This window comes from Peromyscus maniculatus, chromosome X (genome assembly GCF_049852395.1).
Source record: "Peromyscus maniculatus bairdii isolate BWxNUB_F1_BW_parent chromosome X, HU_Pman_BW_mat_3.1, whole genome shotgun sequence".
NCBI lineage: Eukaryota > Metazoa > Chordata > Mammalia > Rodentia > Cricetidae > Peromyscus > Peromyscus maniculatus.
Genome location: NC_134875.1, coordinates 73,178,998 through 73,201,758, shown reverse-complemented (window position 1 = coordinate 73,201,758; position 22,761 = coordinate 73,178,998). Strand labels below are relative to the sequence as shown.

Sequence of the window (22,761 nt, the reverse complement as noted above, 5' to 3'; positions counted from 1 at the left end):
CAATGGGGATTGGAACTACCAGATCAAAGCTGAAATGGCTACCCACTACAGACTTGGGTCAATACCCTCCAGTCACTTCCTTTATTCAATTTATAACAATGCCTAGGGGAGGAGCAAAAGACCTCCCCCTTGAAAGATCAAAGCACACTGCACAGCCAAGTGTAGAACCTTCCAAACACCTGGTAACCATGCCCATGGTCAGATCATTCCATTATGCAGCCCTGCTGGGTAAAGCAAGCTCACATTGTCTGACCCTGATCCTGAGTAAGTTCTCACTAGGAAGCCCCTGTGGGTCTCCACAATCTTTGCCTAGTTAAACAAATATTCCACAAAAAGAAAAATTTTTAAATCTACAATTATTTAAAAATAGAAAGTAGTGATCTCCAAGGAAACATTTATTTTGGAAAGCATGACCTGATGATTTGCAGGTGATAGTAAATGTTTAACAATGGATGGAGATAGTGTGTGCCCTGATATTTAAAGCTGCTTGTTTCCATGGTGGAAATACTTTGACCATGGCTAATTTCAAGTAATAGGTTCTTAATATTTACATTGGGAAGTGATACACACAATTAGTGATTACAAGTACATATAAGCTGATGCAAGCATGTTACTATTTCACAGCAAAAAAGATGCATAACCAGTTCAAGTGAGGAGAATAAGAGGCTGAATGCACTGCCTTCAACGGGACATATGACATACATAACACTTTTTTTCAAATCTCAGGGAATATCATAGAAGAAATTGTAGTGGGTAGCCATTCCAGCTTGGATCTGGAAGTTCCAAGCCCCATTGAGACTCTGGCAACTGTCACGCTTACGAGGCTGGGCGAGGGGAGGCGCCTGGAGACCCGAGAACTGGATGGGCCAGCGCTCTCTCTGTGCTCTCTCTGTGCCGGGACGCTGAACGATATTGGAGAAATTATTTTGGCCACTCTACGTAGTTAAAAGGATATTTATTTAATGGCATAACTCACAAATTAAGTAATAGGTAGGTCGCAGGGTCTGGGGAAGGTGTATCGCAGTCCAGCGGTGTTCTCTGGAGCTCTGCACAGTCCACCTTCACCATTCAGCGTTGCACAAACACATATAATTCTCAAATATAAAGAATATATATCTATAGCTATTTTTATGTATTAAAAGTGCTACTTTGAATTACTGTTGTTTACTCAAAGGAGTATGTACAATTTCACATTAAGCAGTAGATGTCAGTAGGAAAATAAAACAAAAGAGAAGAAACTTCAATAATAATATGTATAGCAAATTTGGGACAAAATCCCTATACCTTTAATTTTAACCTTAGGTCCTAAGTCATGTAGCATATCTCCTAAAAGAACATATTTTACCCATATCACACACTCCTACTCACTCCTTCAAGGAAGAAAATGGTACAAAACAATACCATATTAGGTAGGATTTTTTTTTTGGGAAAATAAACCATAGTCTTCCAGCATAGTGTTTCAGAGGACAGAGGACGGAAACATCTTGTATTCGTTGCAGTTTATTTGGAACACAACTTCTTAGATTTTCTGTGGTACTCTTAGTCAGAGGTAATTAACCACCAATTTTAGAGCACTCTGCCAATTGCACAATGTTAATGTTTAATTAGCAAAAGGGAAGCACCTGTAGTGTGGAGGAAGAGGCTCCAAGATTAGACTATACACATGCAGTTTGCAACAAAAGACAAATTAAATGAACATACTTATCTTCAGGGAAAATATAGTTACTAAGTTGTTAGATAGCTTCAACTTATGGGAAGTAAAATCAGTAAGTAACCTTTTGCATATATAATTCATTGTTGGCTTTTTACCAATGATGAGTGTTTGTTAGCTTTCCTGTCCATTTAGCACAAAGGGAGGCTGGTTGTGCTTGGAACAATGAAATAGATCTATGGCAGCTTTAGATGAAAATGTCATACTTTCTACTTGACATGTTGCCTCTCACCAAAAAAAAAAAATCCCCCGTCCATAAATATGTGTATATACACACACACACATACATACACACATATACATATATATGTACACACACACACACACACACACACACACACACACACACACACACATATATGTATGTATGTTTGTATTTCTGAGTTCACTTGGGGAAGACTATTTTGAATACTTTCTCACCACAGTAACTTTGCTGCCATTTTAACATTTATAATTATCTTTTTGTGAAAAGATAAAAAGATTTAAAATGATTGTTCTTGGTAAGAGGCCTAAGGTGAGACTCTATTGTATTTAATGTGTAAATTATAATGTGTGCAGATGTGAAGAGGGGTTTTGTGAAATGCTCATTTCATCACAGAAGGTCAAGGAAGCTGTCAGAGAGTTTGTACTCTTTAGTGAGGAAAAGTCTTTGATAATCGTCTCATAATTGTTATATACAAAGGATAAATGAGTAGTTTAGGTTAAACTCAACCACTAACTTTCTGGAAGACAGGAAGAGAAAGGGTACAGTATCTTATGAGTAAGAATTTACCCTTTTCTTTCTGTTACTTTGAAGCACATTTGACATAAATAATTTTTATGTGCCTTAATGTAAATTGAGAATTATCTTCTGATCAACTGGCCTTACTTCCCCACTTTTCAAGCTAACTTATTTAAGGCTTTCCTAATCAAATGTATGTGTAGAAAAATCCTAGCATTTAACTAGGAAACTAAAAGAAAACATTAAAATTTTGCATCTTGACAATTAAAAATAAGTGTTCCCATCCTAAATTTAGATTGTTAAAAGATTCGGTATGCTTCTCTTCAGTTGTACTGATTAGTAACATTGCCACCTGTTCATTCTGATCTTTTAAGCCAGTTAGGTGAAAGTACTTAACAATCATTATATTTATTTCTTGTTTCTACCCTTAAACTCCAAAACGGGGCTGGGCAGTGGTGGTACATGCCTTTAATCCCAGCACTCCTGAGGCAGAGCCATGCATATCTTGGTGAGTTCTAGGCCAGCCTGGTCTACAGAGCAAGATCCAGGACAGGCACCAAAACTACACAGAGAAACCCTGTCTCAAAAAAAACAAAACAAAACAAAACAAACAAACAAACAAAAAAACCCAACAACCTCTAAAACGGGGGTCAGAGAGATGGCTAAGCAAGCAATAGCACTGGCTGCTCTTCCAGAGGATCCAGGTTTGATTCCTTGCACTCATATGGCAGCTCAAAAACATTTGTAACTCCAGTCACAGGAGATCTGGTGATTTCTTCTGACCTCTCTGGTCACTGCATTCATGTGGTGCACAGAGATACCTATGGGCAAAAACACCCATACACATACAATGAAATAAATCTTAATACAAAAAACACCTCCAAAGAGAATTCACAAAAGTGCTTCAAATGGAATAGTAGGTACTAAATATTCTCAAAAATATTCTCAAAAAAATTCAGTAGTTTTTATTTTTTCTCCCTCACCCATTCTTCCTTCTCTTAGTGTCTCCCTTCTTCTCTCTGTTCTCTCCTTTCTTATTGAGGTTTTCTTTGTTCTAGGCAATAATTTGGGTAAAGTCACACACTGCTTACACAATAAGCAATTCTTGAACAGAAAGATGCTCTCTCTATCAACAATAAACTTGTCCTTTTTATAAGTAGCTGCAATCTACTGATACTTTTTTTGTAATAAGTAATAAGTATAACAAACTATTAAATTTACCATAATCCTGAGATGAATTAATTACATTAAAATTATGACAGAAATGATGAAAGTGCTATAAATATTCAGGAAATTCCAGGTTGTTCTCTATATGGAAAGTATTACTGTAAAGGTCATTGCAAGCCCTTTTCTGAGGTGGAGGAATTATACATTGTCTTGTCTTGTTGCTTGTAGGACCAATAGGATCAAATTATCATCATTAGCACCCAAGATATTCCCATATAAAAGGTAACTCATGGCCTTCATGGCAAATATAAGAGGATGTTTAAAAAGCAAAACCTTAAATAAGAAAAATATATATCTAAAATTTTATGTCATCCCCCTCACAAATTATAGATATGAAGATATAATATTGTGTTTTTAGAAAAATAGTCGAGTAGTTTATTCGTATTGGTTTTCTGGAAGCTAGAAAGAGGAAATAGGAAATTAATTGTTAGCTGTTCAATTTTGTGTGTGTGTGTGTGTGTGTGTGTGTGTGTGTTTGATTTAGAGAAGATAATGCTGGAAAAAATGATTTAGTTTTGCTTTCCTGAAAGTGACACAATCACTTACTTTGCAAAGCTAAACAAGTGCAAATGACTCTGTGATAGAAACACTGTTAAAGAAAATGCATGGTACTACCATTACAATATGGAGTGTCAACCTGGTTAAACTCAGAAATTTGTCACAAATACAGTCATATGTTGGCCATTTTATTTCCTTTTGGTGTTATTTTTATGTAAGATTGTATTAGCATTGGGTATTTATAATTTTTTGTGTTAAGACATTTTGGTCTATTTAACAGTTGATTAAACTCGACCATATCATAGTTCAGTTTCTCAGGGAAACAGGTAAATTCACGGAGATTTTCAAAAGTGACCCGTCACATTGTGCATTCTCTTAGAAACTATGATTTAAGAAGAAAATCAATTTGCAAGTGTGTTATTCTATATTTAGGTGCCCAACTTATTCTGTCTTCAAATTTAGTTGTGATATTTGAGTCTGCTCAAATTTATATGACTTCAAAAGGAAAGAGAATGAGAGGGAATAGAATTCACCATTTCATACATTTACTGTGAGCTTGTATTAAAATATGCATATTGTGAAGCCTGCCATATCAGCTATTTTCAGTAGTATTATTTATATGCCCCCTGAAAGTAGAACAGTCATCTGAAAATGTGCCTTCTTATAAAACATTCCTCCTACGTAGCTGTGATTATATATCCTGTGAGCAATATTTGTTCTTCTACTCCCATCTAACTATCCCAGCTTATTGTAGTCATCATTCAGCTTTCTGCTTCAATTGCAGCTGACTTTCCTAGATTTCAAATGTGAGTGAGATCATTCAAAAATTTCTTCTTATATGCCTGAGTTATTTCACTTAACGTTACTCAAATTTGTCCTTATTGACACAAAGAGAGAATTTTAAAATTATTTATCATGGTATCTGTGTATTACATATTCTTTAGCCATTCATCAGCTGATGGACAGAGGCTAGTAGACACCTATTTTGATAGTAATAAAATAAATCTGACAATATAGATGAATATAACCTATTATTCAACTTGTTTGGATCTATATTCAGTGGTGGGACAGCAGAATCAAAGAAATGCTATATTTTTTCTAATAAGTTTAGGACCTGCAGACATTTTTTTCATAATAGTTGTATAGATTTATTTTTCCATGCTTTCAGCCTTTCATCCAACATCCTTTCCAGCCCTCATTATTCCTTCTCTTGTTGAGAATACTGGTTCCAGCAAGAGTCAACTGACATCCCATTGGACTTTTTTTCATCAGATGATTCAAGATATTTAAGTACATTTGAATATACTTATTAGTCACTTTTACACAGAATCATACTTATTTCAGTTGTCTTCTTGTTATTGAATTTTTGAGTTGCATATAAATAATTTTCTCTTTATTCATAATTTTAAAGTAATTTTTCCAACTTTGCAAGTAACCCTTTTTTATACTAATGTGTATCTTTGGCACATCTGTTGAAAAAAAAGGTGTCCCATCATAGAAGTGGGCTCCAAAAAGCCTGCTCATGCACTAGGGATGGATTCCGATCCTACTGCAAGGGAGTCCCTTAAGCAGATGAAGCTACACAACTTTCTCCCTATGCAGAGGGCCTAGTCCAGTCCCATTCAGGCTCCACAGCTATTATCTAAATTTCTTGATGATACATCTAGTATCCACTTATGAGTGAGTACATATCATGTTTGTCCTTCTTTTAAATGCTTTTTAATTCATTTTACATAGCAACCATAGATACCCCTCTCACTCCCTCCACCCTCACTCCCCCCAACCCAGCCCACCCCCATCCCTTCCTCCAAAAGGGTAAGGCCTCCCATGGGGAGTCAGCAAAGCCCAGTACATTCAGTTGAGGCACAACCAAGTCCCTCCCCACTGCATCAAGGGTGAGCTAGGCATCCCAACATAGGTAATGGGCTCCTAAAAGCCAGCTCATGCACCAGGGATAGAACCTGATCTCACTGTCAGGGTCCCCTCAAACAGACCAAGCTACACAACTGTCTCCTGTATGCAGAGGGCCTAGTCTAGCCCCATGCAGATTCCACAGCTGTTAGTCTAAAAGTTCGTGAGTTCCCAAGAGCTTGGTTCAGTTGTCTCTGTAGATTTCCTCAGGATGATTTTGGCCCCCTTGCTTATATAATCCCTCTTCCCTCTCTTCGACTGGACTCCCAGAGCCCAGCCTGGTGTTTGGCTGTGGTTCTCTGCAATTAAAAATCTTAGTCTTCCAGCAATAAAAGATACTGATTTTGTTTAACAAACACACAGGAAATCATTAAGAGTGCTTTCATAGGAAGGTGGACAAGACCTTCAAAGTTACTGTGAGTTTTTGTTTTGGAATATTTAATGTAAGACAAAATGTTACACATTCATGGTACTATCTGAATGGATTTTAAGTATCAATAATTCTAAAAATTGAAGAGTGAGCCTTGCATCACTGCTTACAGTTCTCCTTTAAGAAATTCAGTTGCAGCGGGCTTGCATGCTGCTAGTTAAAAACATCCTTAACTCTTAGGAAGTATATCTTTGGCTGTTTTCTTAGTTGGTCACAGAATGCTTGTTTCTTTAAAGAATAGTATAAAAAGTTTACTGACAAAGATGATATAACATCATTCTTTATGAAATTAACTACTGCCTATACAATTTATATTAAATAATTTAAAGGCTTATAGGATCACTGATTTATTAGTTTTTTTTTTTTTCAAATTTAGAACAATGAAATAATTTGCTTTCCCCAGTTGCTTACTCACTGATTTATAAATGGATGGTTGCATGAAATAAAAAAAAAATCTAACAGGGAAGTTTCATGATCTTAGTGCTGAAAGCATCAGCTACAATGTACATTACACCTGGAAATAGATATGGCACAGAAAGTCTCTTATTGTTACTAGAAGACATTGAACTTCTCTCTTACAGAGCTGCCAATTTTACAAAGTTTGCATTTGGTTCAATTACAGAAGTAGGAAGTGCCATTATAATTTATCCGATTTTTCCCCTTTTAATCTCAGGTTATTGGGTTCCTAGTTTATTTCTGCTAAACAATTTTATTAAATGACAAAAAACATATTAGATTAAATTACATAAAATTATGATGAAGATAAAGTCAGGAGACTGAAATAATTTAAATCTTTGTAATCTTTAAATGCTATAGGTAGTATTACTTCTATAGAACAGAATCTTTTAATAGTTTTAGCTAAATAATTTGTGAAAATCATTGCTATTTTATGGGGTTATTTAACATGTTTCTTAGCAGCTTCTTTTTATAGTAATAAGGGTGACATACCAGCAGAGCTATTTTTGTAGAAACTTTAAAGAGGAGGGGTGGTGTTTCATTTTGCAGAGTACAAATAACCTTGTAATTAAACTGAAACAAATAATTGCCAAGAAGCAATTATCATTCAATTAAAGAGTAATTACATGGTTATTTGTGCCCTGTAACATAAAGCATTACTGAGATCAGTAATGCAATCAATATTTTAGTGGAAACAGGATGCTGTAATGATGGACCTTTCAACCTATGCTGATTAAATTGTCATCCGAATAACAGTTTACTAGTTAAATCACCACATGTTTATTTGTCTTGATTAATATGTAAATATCTGCCTGATGATAATAAATTTCTCAAAGATAAGAAGCTTTACAGGGTCATCTACCAAGATGTGTGATCTTTCCCAGCTTTTACACAATTCTACATAGTCCATCATCATTTTCTCAGGATTATCTTGGAAATGAAATGTAGGATTTTATTACCATTAATGCCTTCTTATATATGATAACTCAGTCTTAAACTATCAATAATATTAATTCTATTGCATATTTTTGGAAATTTATAAATTATGAATTATTTTCACTAACATAATTCGAATTAATTTATTCTAGGTGCTTAAATCTTGCAAAAATATTAAAGCCAATGATATATGTGTGGGATTTTTGTTCAGACACATTTGAACATGTTTATTAAGAAATATTATATCACCATCCTCATTAAAGAGTCAATAAAAATTTAAATAATAGTGCAAACATATATTCATGTCACTAGAATACACATTTTCAAAAACAGAATCTGTTCCATGTTCTCACAATATACCAATAGAAAAACATATAATCATAACAAATAATCTTTCCTTTCAAGCTTATATTTTAACCTATGCACCACTGATACCTAGCGCTACCCTAGGCAGTAGATACCTAGCACATATTTGTTTGCTGGTTGACTGAACAAGTGATATTGTTACATATATATGTAACTGCAGGAACATTTAGCCATTAATTAGGTCTTTAAGCATCTTGCATCTCTCAGAGCATAATTCAGTGACCTCTACCATATCCTTCTTTAACATTATATACAGTCAGATTTGAGAAGATTTTGCTCTGAAGCTTATATAATTGCATTAGAGTACAGGATATGAAATAAAATGATGATCTGGTGAATCAATGATGGAAATAGCTCTCTCTTCATGTTATTAAGTAGAACAAACAACCTAAAGAATATTTGGAAACTTCAGAAACCCGAGACGAAATATTTCCCACCTGTCAATTAATGGGTTTAATGAACCATTTACTGGGCATCCTGTATGCTACAAACCATAAGAATTGCTTAAGATTCAATGACATTTACCTTTAGATAGTTATATGTTTGCATGGAGCTCACTCTCCAGTTTGTGTGACTCACAATTAATCATATTAATATAAATTAGAATTTAGAAGTATACAAAAATGGAGAATATGGTCCCCTGGAGTTTATATCCATGTGTATTAGATGTGACATAAGGCATGGATTCTTCAGTACCCGTCTAAATTTTAGAATTCAACATGGAACCACTTAACCAAGAGTCCTCTAGTATCTTTTAACTTATTTGAAAAGAATTATTTTTAATAAGTAGGATTCACGTCCACACATGCGCACACACACACACACACACACACACACACACACACACACACACACTACAAAAAAAAAAAACTAGTTAAACTAGATAGCTTTCAAAGTCATCTGTTAATATTTGGATGTCATATGGCTCCTAATATGGAATTTGAAAGGGTATCAGGCTTCATACTTCTGCAGCAGACAGTGTGAGGAGTGATTATGAGGATGGAGGAAGCACCGAAACACACCGGGAAAGTACAAAGAGTAGACAGGTGGATTTAAATAGGAGGCTTGAGCTCTGAGCAACACAAGATACAATAAAGCACTTAGAATGTTTAGATTTGATGACTATTGTTTAAAAAATAATTTATCTTCATTAAGTGACTATATACCTTGATAAATATTTTTGTCTGATCCTGGGCCCCTAAATGATATTTGAAGTAAATAGTATGTTTCCCTTTCAGCACCCTTAGAAGATCTAAGAAGACATAAGATAGGCAAGGACAAACAGGGCAACGAGACTGAATTAAATAAAATAAATCATTACCCAGAATTGAATAGAAAGTAAAAGAGAAAAAGTTTATAAAATTGAAACATTAAATAAGAAAATCAATTTTTCTTTCTAGAATGATATACAATATTGATGTGTAATGGCAAAAAATAATGCGAGCACAATTTGTGAAAAAAATGAGCTTGGTAATAGTACCTCTGTGTAAAGTTGCTAGAAGTTGTTCTCATTGGAAAGCAGAGTTTGTATTACATTGATGGAGCACTTTACTACTGAAAAGTTGATAGAATGTAGTTTAACATATCTCTTTTTGAACCAGAAGTCATTTTTGGAAATGTTGTTTACCTGAACATCATACATTTTTTAATGATCACTTTATTTAACATAGTATTTTGTCAAAAGTCCTTTTATTCTTCTATATGAAATGCATTTCTAGCCGGGCGTTGGTGGCGCACGCCTTTAATCCCAGCACTCGGGAGGCAGAGCCAGGCGGATCTCTGTGAGTTCGAGGCCAGCCTGGGCTACCAAGTGAGCTCCAGGAAAGGCGCAAAGCTACACAGAGAAACCCTGTCTCGAAAAACCAAAAAAAAAAAAAAAAAAAAAAAAAGAAATGCATTTCTATTAAAAGACAGCAAGGCATCTTATACAAGCTTAAAAGTATGATGTAAAATATGGGGCTTGCAAGATGATTCAGTAGATGAAAGCACTTGCTGCTAAAACTAAGGACCGGAGTTCATTCTCCAGGACCCACATGGTAAAAGGAGAGAAGTGACTCCCACAAGTTGTCCTCTGACCTCATTCATGCTGTGACATGTAACACTGCAACAAAAATAAATAAATAGTATAATAAATAGAATAAAATATATAGTAACTTGAGAATGACTTTATTCAAATATTTTGTGGTTCATAGATCTGCATATTGTGGCACCCTCCAAATAACTTTAGTATACTATATCAGGGAATGAAATAGTGAAAACAGATATACACATTTTTATTTTCTGTGATTGCAATTTATTTTTCTCCCCCAAGCCTTTGTACTCATGATTGAACTTGGGACTGCATGCATGTAAAGGAGGCTTTCTATCATTAAGCTACACACACAGCTTCTGAAATTGTCATTTCTGAACTTTTTTTTTACTAGAGTTAAGAATGTATAAATGCAATAGTTTAGGTTAATACTTCATGTTTTGATTCATCTGGAATTTATGGGCAGTGAAAATGGGACTTTGTGGGTTTAAAACAAAGAGGACACAAAGTTGGGTGAATATGGAAGGGGAAGTGGTGGGGGAGGAGTGAATATGATACATTATACAAAATTTTCAATGGACCAATAAAAATGTGTGAATAAATATTTGATTTGAGAAAAAGACAATGTACATGGCAAATTTTCTTAGTTATATCCAATCCAAAAGAGGCAGAACTAAAACGATGTACTTGGAATGAGTTTCCTTTGTTCCTCATGGGTTTGCAGTAGCTGCAGAAATGATAATAAACATTATGGTTTATTTTACTTCTCACAGGTCTTTTCACCATTTCTATGGTATGTAGGGTCTTATACTGTACAATTTTGTGTAGTCTGAATTTTGTGACTTACTGTCTCAGGCTTTAGTTGCAAATATTGATACCAGGGATCACATAGCTTTAAGGGCAAGGAGTAACTTAGGAATTCTTCACAACAGGTGGTTTGTGTTGCAAAGTACTGCCTTACTAATGAAATCTAAACTGCAAATTGATCCTTGGTAGCTTTAATATTAGCCATAGGTACATTTTAAAATTTATTGTAAAGTGTTGGTATTTCTTATTAACCCATGACAGTGCATAGTCTCTACTCTAAAGTTCTATTTATTGTTGACAATTAAATAAGATCTAGAAAGCAAATGTATCAAGTAATGCTACTGAGTTTTATCTTTGTTTGTTTTCCAACAGTTCCAGACCTGGCAGGCCTCCTAAGCGTTCTCTGGGAGTGTTGCAAGACAATGCCCGCCTTCTGCCCCATGCGGTCCCAGGCCTCTTATCACCAGGACTTATCACTCCAACAGGTAATGTGATCCATCTGATGATCATCCTTGTCTCTTCTTACTACCCAAAGTATGAAACAAACTAATATTGATGTAAGTGCCTTGTCCTTCAAAGCTTTTCACGCTCTCCTAGAGACGCATTATTGAATATTTTTGAGTATTCAGGCAAACAGGATTTTGTAAAAAAAAAAAAATCAATGACACAAAGTAAATGGATATGATTTTCTAAATGTCATATCCTTATAAAAAATCTCTTTCTATGTGTATATTGTGTGCTGGCAGAAAAGATGTGGAATGAATAAATTTGCATCATCTGAAACCTTCCTGTGAGATGCTTACTTTATATAGCCCACGAATATTGGTTTTGTCTCTTGTGAGCATCTGTGTATGCTGTCAAAGTTACTATACCAGTTTAAGAAGGTGGAAAGAAAATGCATCCTCTGAGGAACAATAGTATATTAGTAGTAACATTGTGGGTGATCATTGCCCTGAATAATTTTTTTAAAACATTGAAGTAAATTACTAATAATGCTAATTTTATAAATCACCATCGAACCCTTTTGATACTCTAAAAGTGCCCCTGAGCAAAAAAAAAAAAAATTAACCTAATCATTCTCTAATACAAAACAAAATTGTATGTGGCAAAAGAAAACTTCTGTAGAGCACACAAATAGGAAAATAAAGTTCAGGAGAAAATCAAGGAATCTTCAGACTTCCAGAAGGATATGCTTCTTATTTTGTATATATTATTTCATATGCCTAAGAATATTTTTCTTCTATAGGCAAATGTTAGAAAAAATGTTTTACAAGGTCAATTACAAATAATTTTGGGATCATATTTTATTTTGAATTATATAAACCATTTTCTCTTTCACTAGGATTGGTAAATGTTACAGAATCAGCTTTTAACTTCACTATCAGTAAATTTCATGTTTGAACATATCTACCCAGCTTGAATATCATGAATTTGATTTTAAAGTATCTTTGAAAAATTCAGATGATTTTTATTTTTCATTTGACTTTTGAGTTTTGATTTTATTTTTGAGATTATACTGTAATTACATCGTTTCTCCTTTCCCTTTTCTCCCTCCAAACTCTCTCATATATTGCTCCTTGCTCTCTTTCAAATTCATGGCCTCACTTTTCATAAATTGTTATATCTGTGTGTGTATGTGTGAGTGTGTGTGTGTATTGCTTTCTTTGAAAATCATTGTTTCTCTTTTTATTAATTGTTGTCACACACACACACACACACACACACACACACACACACACATCATACTCAGCCTATATAGTATAAGAAGTATTTATGTTTTCATGGCTGAACATTTGGTATCAGATAGCTAATTGGTGCGCTCTTCCCTGAAGAAGACGATTTCTCTTCCTTTCAACATACTTTAGTTGCCTGTGGATTTTTGTGTAGGTTCTGTTGGACTTTCCCAGTCCACATTCATATATCTATTGTTGCCCTTGTTCAGCTCATGTGCTAAGCAGTCAAGTTGGTGAGACCTTATAGGTGTAGCTTCTGCTGTTATTAGGAAATACAATTTCACAGAGTACTCTCTGATACTCTAGCTCTTAGAGTCTTTTTTTGTTGTTTTTGGGTTTTTTGTTTGTTTGTTTGTTTTTGAGACAGGGTTTCTCTGTGTAGTTTTGGTGCTTGTCCTGGATCTCACTCTGTAGACCAGGCTGGCCTCAAACTCACAGAGCTCCACCTGAATCTGCTTCCTGTGTGCTGGGATTAAAGGTGTGCACCATGGCTGCCCGGCTCTTACATTCTTTCTACCCCTTCTACTATAATGTTCCTTGAGTCTTATGTGCAGTAACGTTTTGTAGTTATATACATTGGGACGGGACTCCACAAATCAGCATCTTAATTGCTTGTAGTTTACTTGATATTAGTGTGGCTATTAAATTTTCCTTCCACTACTCTCTGATTTTTTTTTTTATTTTGTGAAATACTTTATTGTTTCTGGTTCTTTTATCTCTGAATATTTTTTATTTCAATACAACATTATATATCCATGCACAAATTACACACAATTGAAATGTTATTTATTTTTAACTACTGTTTTGGTGTCATATGTGGCTAGCAGTATTTTAAGCTCTGCTATGTTTACTTCGGGAAGAGATTTTTATTGCATTTATTTGTATTATTATTTTCTAAATTTATAGCATTAAACTGCATTTTAAAATACATACAAAATGATAATTATAATCATGTTTGCTTTCAGATATTGTAATTTTTAGTCATTTTCATTTATGTTTGTATAATGTAGTTACATAATATGAATATTTGTAAAAAATAAGAACTTTTTAAGACATCATTATTAGATTTGATTTATTTAAAAATAGTTTTTGGACTTCGATTGGCATATAAATCTTTAAAGATGGGTGTAATACAAGACAGGTTGTACTTCTTTATTTGCACAATATGACATAATATTGTCTATTGTATGTGAATTTCTTTTGTTTCTGTGATTTGTACTTTTCTTTTAATTTACAGATGCTTATTTCCTCTGGGTTACATTTCCCATAAATAAGAAAGTTGATTAATTTAAACTTTAACTTGTTCAGATTTTATAATAATTTAGGTAATGACTATGCTGAGGTGTCTATTACTAATAAAAATACCTTATTTAATTTACCAAATTGAATATTTAAAATATGTTTTTGTGTGAGAGAAAGTGTATATAGACATATTACAGTGCTTGGAGTTTAGGTGGGCACTCTGACATGTACCTGCAATTTCAATATTTGAGATGTGAGGAACATATTTTGCCATGAATTTGAGGCCAACTTGTGGTACAGAGTGACTATCTTGCCACCTTACACTATGTAAAAAGAGTCTTTTAATAATATACTTGAAATGGAAAGTTGCTGTGGATATCATTCTATATAAATAAAACACTAATGGCCAGTGACCAGGCAGGAAGTATAGGCGGGACAAGGAGAGAGGAGAATTGGGGAAACAGGAAGAAGGGGGGAGAGACACTGCAGCCACCGCCAGGACAAGCAACATGTAAAGATGCCGGTAAGCCACTAGCCACGTGGCAAGGTATAGATTTATAGAAATGGGTTAATTTAAGATATAAGAACAGTTAGCAAGAAGCCTGCCACGGCCATACAGTTTATAAGTAATATAAGTGTCTGAGTGATTATTTTATATGTGGATTATGGGGCTGCGGGGCTTGGTGGAACCTAGAGAGAAGCCCACCAGCAACAGAAAGTACTATGTACCTAAAATCATTTTAGCAAAATATTTAATAAAAATTATAAGCATATAATTACTGAAGATTGGTCTTTGTGTTTGAACATAGAATCCAAGGTCTATTCCTCTTTATATTATTTTATTTTTTGTTTTTTTACTTTTTTTAAACAGAAAAAAATATTATTTGCTTCTTTTTAAAGTTAATCTCTCATACAATACATCCCAACCACACCCTCCCTTCCCTGCTCCCTTCCCAGTCTCCCCTGTCACCTCTCTTCCTTCCCCAGATTCACTGCTCATCCATTTCCCATTAGAAAAGAGCAGGCCTCCCAGGGATATCAACAGACACATCATAACAAGATGCAATAAAACTAGGCATAGACCCTCATTTCAAGCCTGTATGGGACAATACAGTAGGAGGAAAAGTGTCTCAAGAGCAGCCAAACAGTCGGAGACATCCCAACTCCCACTGTTAGTAGTCCCACACATCCCCACGCTAAACAACTACAAGCATACATGGGGTTGTGCAGAGGACCTAGCACAACCCCATGTATGCTCCGTGATTGCTGCTTCAGTCTCCGTGAGCCCCTATGAGCTCTGGTTATTTGATTCTGTGGTCCATGTTATCCTGATATTTCCTACTCCTATGGCTCTTACAATCCTTGATCCTCCCTCTTCTGCAGGTTTTCCTGAGCTCCAACTAGTGTTTGGCTGTGGGTGTCTGTTTATGCTTCCATTGGCTGCTGAATGAAGACTCTCTGATGATTGGACTAGTAACTCATATAGGAGTAAAGCAGAATATCATTAGGAATCATGTTTAGTTATATCCTAGGTCTCTGAGTCATCCTGCTTCAGATTCCTGGCCATCCAGATAGTGTCAGACATAGGATCTTTTTCCTGGAGTGGGCTTCAAATAAGACCAGTCACTGTTTGCCCATTCTCACAAGTTCTGAGCCACCATTGCTCCAGCACATCTTATAGGAAGGACAGGTTGTAAGTCAAAGTTTTTGTATCTGGGTTGGTGTTCTAGTCCCACTACTGGAAGCCTTCCTTGATTACAGAAGATGGCCTATTCAGACTACATATCCTCCATTACTAGGAGTCTTCGGTAGGATCACCCTGATAGATTTCAAGGAGTTTTCCACATTGCTGCACAAATACCCCCCTCCCCCAAATTCCAGTAGTCTCTCCCCATACTCTGTCCCTCCATTCCTTTGTCCCCTACATGATCACCCCTGTTCCCATCCCCACCAGTTTCCAGTCTACCTACAAAATCTGTTCTATTTTCTCTTCCCAGGGAGATTCATGTGCACCAAACCCCCAGCCCCCCTTGTTACTTAGTCTCTCTGAGTCTGTGGATTATAGCATGGCTATCTTTTACTTTATAGCTAATATCCACTTATAAGTTAGGACATAACATGTTTGTCTCTCTGGATCTGGGTTACCTCACTCAGGATGATTTTTTTTTTCTAGTTCCATCCATTTGCCTGAAATTTTCATTTATTTATTTTTTTACAGCTAGGTAATACTCCATTGCATAAATGTACCACATTTCCTTTATCCTTTCTTTGGTAGAAGGACATCTAGGTTGTTTCCAGTTTCTGGCTATTATGAATAAAGCTGCTATGAACATAGTTGAGCAAGAGTCCTTGTGGTATGATTGAGCATCCTTTGTGTATATCCCCAAAAGTGGTATAGCTGGGTCTTGAGGTAGACTGATTCCCAATTTTCTGAGATAGTGACATATTGATTTCCAAAATGGCTATACAATTTTTACTCCCCCTAGCAATGGAGGAGTGTTCTTCTTGCTCCACATCCTCATCAGAATGAGCTGTCACTTGTGTTTTGGATCTTAGCCATTCTGACAGGTGTAAGATGGAATCTCAGTGTCATTTTGATTTTCATTTCCCTGATGGCTAAGGATGTTAAAAATTTCTTTTAATTGTTTCCCTGCTATTTGAGATTCCTCTGCTGAAAATTCTGTTTAGATTTGTACCCCATTTTTAATTGGATTAATTGGTTTGCTGATGTCTAGTTTCTTTCTTTTATTTTTTATTTTATAATTTAATTTAATTTTACATATCAGCCGTGGATTCCTTTGTTCTCCCCCTCTCCGCCTTCCCCCAGCCCACCCCCCATTCCCATCTCCTCCAGGGCAAAGATTCCCCTGAGGATTGAGTTCAACCTGGTAGATTCAATTCAGGCAGGTCCAGTCCCCTCCTCCCAGGCTGCAAGTGTCCCTGCATAAGCCCCAGGTTCCAAACAGCCAACTCATGCACTGAGGACAGGACCCGGTCCCACTGTCTGGATGCCTCCCAAACAGATCAAGCTAATCAACTGTCTCACTTATCCAGAGGGCCTGATCCAGTTGGGGGCTCCTCAGCTATTGGTTCATAGTTCATGTGTTTCCATTCGTTTGGCTATTTGTCCCTGTGCTTTATCCAACCTTGGTCTCAACAATTCTCATTCACACAAATCCTCCTCTTTTTCACCAATTGGCAGCCTACAGAACTCAAGAAACTAGACATCAGGTGGAGTTCTTTTTATATTTTGGATATTAGCCTTCTATAAGATGTGGAGTTGGTGAAAACCTTTTCACATTCTGAAGGCTGCCAATTTGTCTTTTTGATTGTGTCCTTTTCCTTACAGAAGCTTTTCAGTTTCATGAGGTCCCATTTATTAATTGTTGGTCTTAGTGTCTGTGCTGTCAGTGCTCTGCTTAGGAACTTGTCACCTGTGCTGATGAGTTCAAGGCTATTCCCCACTTTCTTTTCTATCAGGTTCAGTAGATCTGTTTTATATTGAGGCTTTTTGATCCAATTGGACTTGAGTTTTGTGCAGGGTGATAAGTATGGAAATATTTGTAATTTTCCATATTCAACCATCCAGTGTGACCAGCACCATTTGTTGAAGATGCTGTCTTTTTTTCCAGTGTGTATTTTTGTGTTCTTTATCAAAACTCAGGTGTATATAAGTGTGTTGATTTATGTTTGGATCTTCAATTTTATTCCATTCATCAACATGTCTCTTTTTATGCCAATTCCATGCAGTTTTTTATTACTATAGCTCTATTTTCTCTAAAACAGTGGCATATATTCATTTAGGTGATATACCTATGTAAACATAGAAAATATAGATATGGTGTCAAAACAGATATAGATAAATAGAAATACATAGGTCTATATGATATTATTTCATTGACCATATATCTATTGAACAATTTGTTCTATATTAAACAGTATAAGAAAGCATAAAAAACACTAAAATTTATTTTGTGAGCTATTGTTTTCCTCAAATTCCACCTTGACATTTCCGTAGTCATCTTTGAATGATGAAGTTTAACTACATTTTAGTGTCATGTAATTGAACTACTGATATTATCACATATTTTATATATATATATATATATATATATATATATATATATATATATTCTCTTACTCTTATATAATCCATATTTCAACCCCTGACAGAGCATTCATACAAATAACGTATTTTTCTAAACAAGAATTGTCATGTACAAGAACAAAAAAGAAGTCCAATCTCTTAAAATGACTTTTGCATTTCTTGATCTTTGTAACTTTCAATTTCCTGGAGGATGACTACTCCTTTCTTCACAGATTATGAAGTCTTTCAAAAAGACAGATGTGGAAACATGCCTGAGAGAGATTTACACTGACAACTTACAAGGAAGTAATAAAGTGATTCTGATGGAATTCTTATATTCACTCCTGAAATGGTGGTCGAATATTTAGTTTGTTTTGTTTTTTGCCATCTTGATATATTATGACAAAATATTTATTGAACATCAGCTGCCATACAAATCCCCATGGAATTAATTCTACAAAGAACTATGCCTACAATAGTAAATTCAACACTCAACCCACATGAGAAGAATTATGACTAGCTTTGATAGTATGGTGCCATTCTCATTTTCTAGTTAGCCTGATTACATCATTGGAATGAATATTTTTTCACACTCATTAAATTTTGAAGCTAAGAACCAGTCATAAAGATACATACTCATAATATTCTATCCTGAATATTAGAAGAAAAGTATAAACACAATCTAAGCAAATCAAACCAATATTTTTGATGTGATGACAGATTTAAAGCATGTATTTGTATTGGGTTTTTCAATAAGCAGTATTAAAATTATGATAAATGTTATATAAGCACTAAATATTTTCCCTTACTTCACTGAATTTTCTTTGTATCTTGTGTATTTGCAAAGAACCATTATCCTAGCAAAAGCTGGACTTTCCAATTATGAATTTTTAAATAGTAATTGTATTCATTCCTTGACAACTTCATATAATGGATATTTGGGTCATATTCATTCCCTCCACTATCCCCTTCAGATGCCCTTTCATCATTTTGTCTACCAAACTTCATGTTCTCTTCCCCTTCTTTTTTTTCAAGCTCATTAAATCCATTTGCGTTAGCCCGGGCATAGGAAATGCTCTGGAATGTGGTTAGTTTACAAAATGTCCCATCATTGAAGTAATCAAACTTTCCCTCTCCTATAAGCAATCAATTGCCAATAACATTCCAGCTACTAGTGGGAGTTCATGCCTACATCCCTTTTTCTATGCTGGAATTTTGTCTTGCTTAAGCATGTACTGGTCTTAGTCATACTGTCTCAATCACTGTATGTACTGTCTCAATCACTCTAAGTTTATATGTCTGTCTGCCTTGTTTGGTCAGGAGAAGAGCTTCCTTGAAGTCAACTTCCTTGAGCTATCTCTGGTTCTATAATATTGGGCATTTTTCTGTCTCTTCTTTCTCTTAGATCCTTGAGCTTTGATAAGAGACTTGTGATATAGTATCTGGTTCAAGGCCAAGCACTCTGAAATATCCTACTTTGTGTCATTACTGTAAGCCCCTTGAGCGACTCCAGTGGCCAGGCCCTCCCCTGAGGACCTCTAACTGCCAGTTTCCAACCACAGAATAGTCTAATTTTCCTAACTGCTAGGCCCTGCCCCCACCCTGCACAGGAGTGGCCAGGCCCCTCCCCTAGGACCCCTAACTGCCAGGTTCCCCCCACAGAATACTGTAACTGTCCTAACTGCTAGACCCTGGCTCCACCAAGCAGAGCAAAAAGCCCAAACTCTGGACATGAAATCCCACCAATCTCCACCTTGGAAAGCTCCAACCTGAAAAGTTCCACCCCCTTCCAAAGAAGCTCTATATAAGCCCTCTATCTGGTTCAGTTTGCTGCTGTTTCTTGCTTAAGCAGAGGTAGCCACCCTCCTGTTTTTTCTCTCCCAATAAATTTATGTGGGAGGTTTGTTGTGTGGTGTGACTTTGTGGTATTCCTTGGCTTCCAGCTGCCAGGATAACTTTTCATCTGAGCTGTAATGTTTACGATTACCAGTTGTAGGTCTCTGTTTCAATTGTTGTCTCTCACAAAAAGTATGCTTCTTTTATAAGGACTGAAGCGTGCACTCATCAACAGTTATATCAATAGTTAATTAGGAGTCATTTTAAGGCTATGTCTATATAACAGAATAAAAGTACAAGCTTTTCTCATTTACAATGTCTAAATTAAATTACAACATCTAAATACAATTAATGGTTGCTTTCATAAGATGTGTGCCACTATTGCACCAGTATATTTTGTAAAGAGGACATTATTGCAGCTTTCAGGGCTTACAGTTGAGTAAGACCGATTAGGATTTTTGTCTTCTAGTAGTGTGTATAAGACCTTCCAGAACTATGAAATCTAGACAGTAAGGATGAAGCTTCCAGTTGAGTACAGGTAGATTTCTCAATGAACTATGATTCAATTATATGGCATGTTAAGCAATAGTGTCTTACTGTCAAATTCTAGAAGATAATCAATAGCATTGTTGATAACCTGTAATATTTGTAATATTCTATGAGACAATACTGGCCAACAACTCAAAACAAGGTAAACTATTCCTGGTAGTGAGTTTTGCATTTAGTAGCATATGGTATCTACTTGGGGGCGTTGCACTCATTACAGTGTAATTTCATTTAAACTTTTTATATATGTATATATTTCAGCAGTCTTCAATAATAGTTGATTTCCCTATGGCTTTTCAAAAATGCCTTCAGTGTTATTCTTCTCCACATTCTTTTCTTTATTATGTCCTCCTATACCTCACCCATTTAATCCTTCTTATTTTATTTTTTCCCCTTCCACCTTTGTAATACTGCATTCTATTTCCCATTCCCTGAAAGCTCCATCTGGTATTCCAATGAAATGCATATATCTAAAGTTTAAAATATGTCTTTCAAAAATTAGGGCAAACATGGGATGTTTTCTTTTGGGGTTTGTGTTCTCTCACTAAGGTTGTTTGTTCCTAGTTCCATCAATTTGCTTATAAATTTTGTAATTTTGCTTTTCTTAATAGCTCAATAGTATTCAACTGTATAAATGTACCATATCTTTATTGTCTATTAATTAATCTATGGGCATCTAGTTTTTTTTCCATTTCCTGGATATTGTGAATAGAGAAGCATTGAACACAGATAAACAGGTTTTTCTGTAGTAACGTACAGATTCTTTTGGAACTATTCCCAAAGATGATATTGCTGGTTCTTATGATAGGTGTATTCTCAGCCTTTTGAGGAATAGCCACACCAGTTACCATAGTGGTTGGACCAATTTGCAAGCCCAGCAATAGTAAGTGTTCCTTCTTTCCCACATCTAGGCCAATATAAGTCATATATATTTACATGGAGAGAGAGAAAACATTAATAAAATATTACAGAGATTATTGTTAATATGTTGCCACATAAGCATTGTAATCTTCATCATCTTCTACAACATCATCATCTAAGATGTGTTTAACTTCCAAATCTCCCCTCACTCTGCATCATAAATAAGCTGTGATTTTTTTCCTATGAAGCACCCATGAAAAGACAAAAATACTGTCAAAAGCTGAAAAATTTGGTATTATAGATTAGAATATTATAGCTACATTTATAAAATGCACTGAGACAATAAGAGAGACATACACATTCACACACACACACACACACACACACACACACACACACGCACACATTTTCCTTTTGGCCATCTTGACTCAGGCAAGATGAAATCCTCAAAATAGTTTCTTTTTTGCATTAAACTAATGGCTAAGAATTTAAAAAAAATGTGTATCAGCCATTTGTATTTCAACTTTGAGAACTTTTTTCTTACTTCCCTGCTTCATTTATAATTATGTTGTTTATTTTGTTGAATTCTTTGTATATTCCAGAAACTAACAGATGTATGGTTGGTAGTTATTTTTTTTTAATTCTATAGGCTATTCACTGGAGTGATGGTGTCCTTGGACATACAGAAGCATTTTAGCTTCACATGGTCCCATTTGTCAATTGCCGGTTTTAATGACTGTGCTATCAAAGTCCTGTTCTGGAAGCCATTTACTGTATGACTGAATTCAAGAGTGTTCTCTATTTCTTCCTTCTAGTAGTTTCAGAGTATCAGGTTTTGTGTTTAATTGTGAATATTTAATTTAGTGTAGGATGTTGACAATAGTTTGAGTTTCTAGTTTCTCTGCTCAATAACAGGCTCAAATATCCCTGATTCATATTAAGAAGTTCTTTATATTTGTTATTTTGTTTCTTAGTTTTCCATTTCTCTGTTAATATCTCAGTGCATATTTGTATGGGTAGCATAATATTTCAAACTAAAATACCAATTTTTAGGCTTTTGAAAATATTTTTGTCTCTTCATGGGTGGCTAATAGAACAAAAATCACAGCTTATTTCTGATGTAGAGTGGGGGAAGACTTGGAAATTAAATACATTTTAGATTATAATGATTATATGGCAACATATTAACAATAATCTCTGTAATACTTTATAAACATTCTCACATTTGTTATGTCCCATTTAATAACACACACAGACACACACACACACACACACACACACACACACACACACACACTCACACACTCATACCTTAAGTTTACATTTAAAAAGAAGTGTTTTAAATTCTTATTTAATACTCTTAG

The 22,761-nt window shown here is 35.2% G+C and overlaps 1 protein-coding gene across 7 annotated transcripts in view; it reads left to right on the top strand.

Moving 5' to 3' along the window:
• Window positions 1-22,761, top strand: part of Dach2 (dachshund family transcription factor 2) — a 497,078-nt gene that overhangs the window by 218,566 nt on the left and 255,751 nt on the right. For all 7 annotated transcript variants that reach the window (XM_076562911.1, XM_076562912.1, XM_076562907.1 and 4 more), the window contains one exon: window positions 11,465-11,577. In XM_076562911.1, coding sequence (XP_076419026.1) covers window positions 11,465-11,577 — 113 coding nt within the window. The remainder of the gene's footprint in view (window positions 1-11,464; window positions 11,578-22,761) is intronic.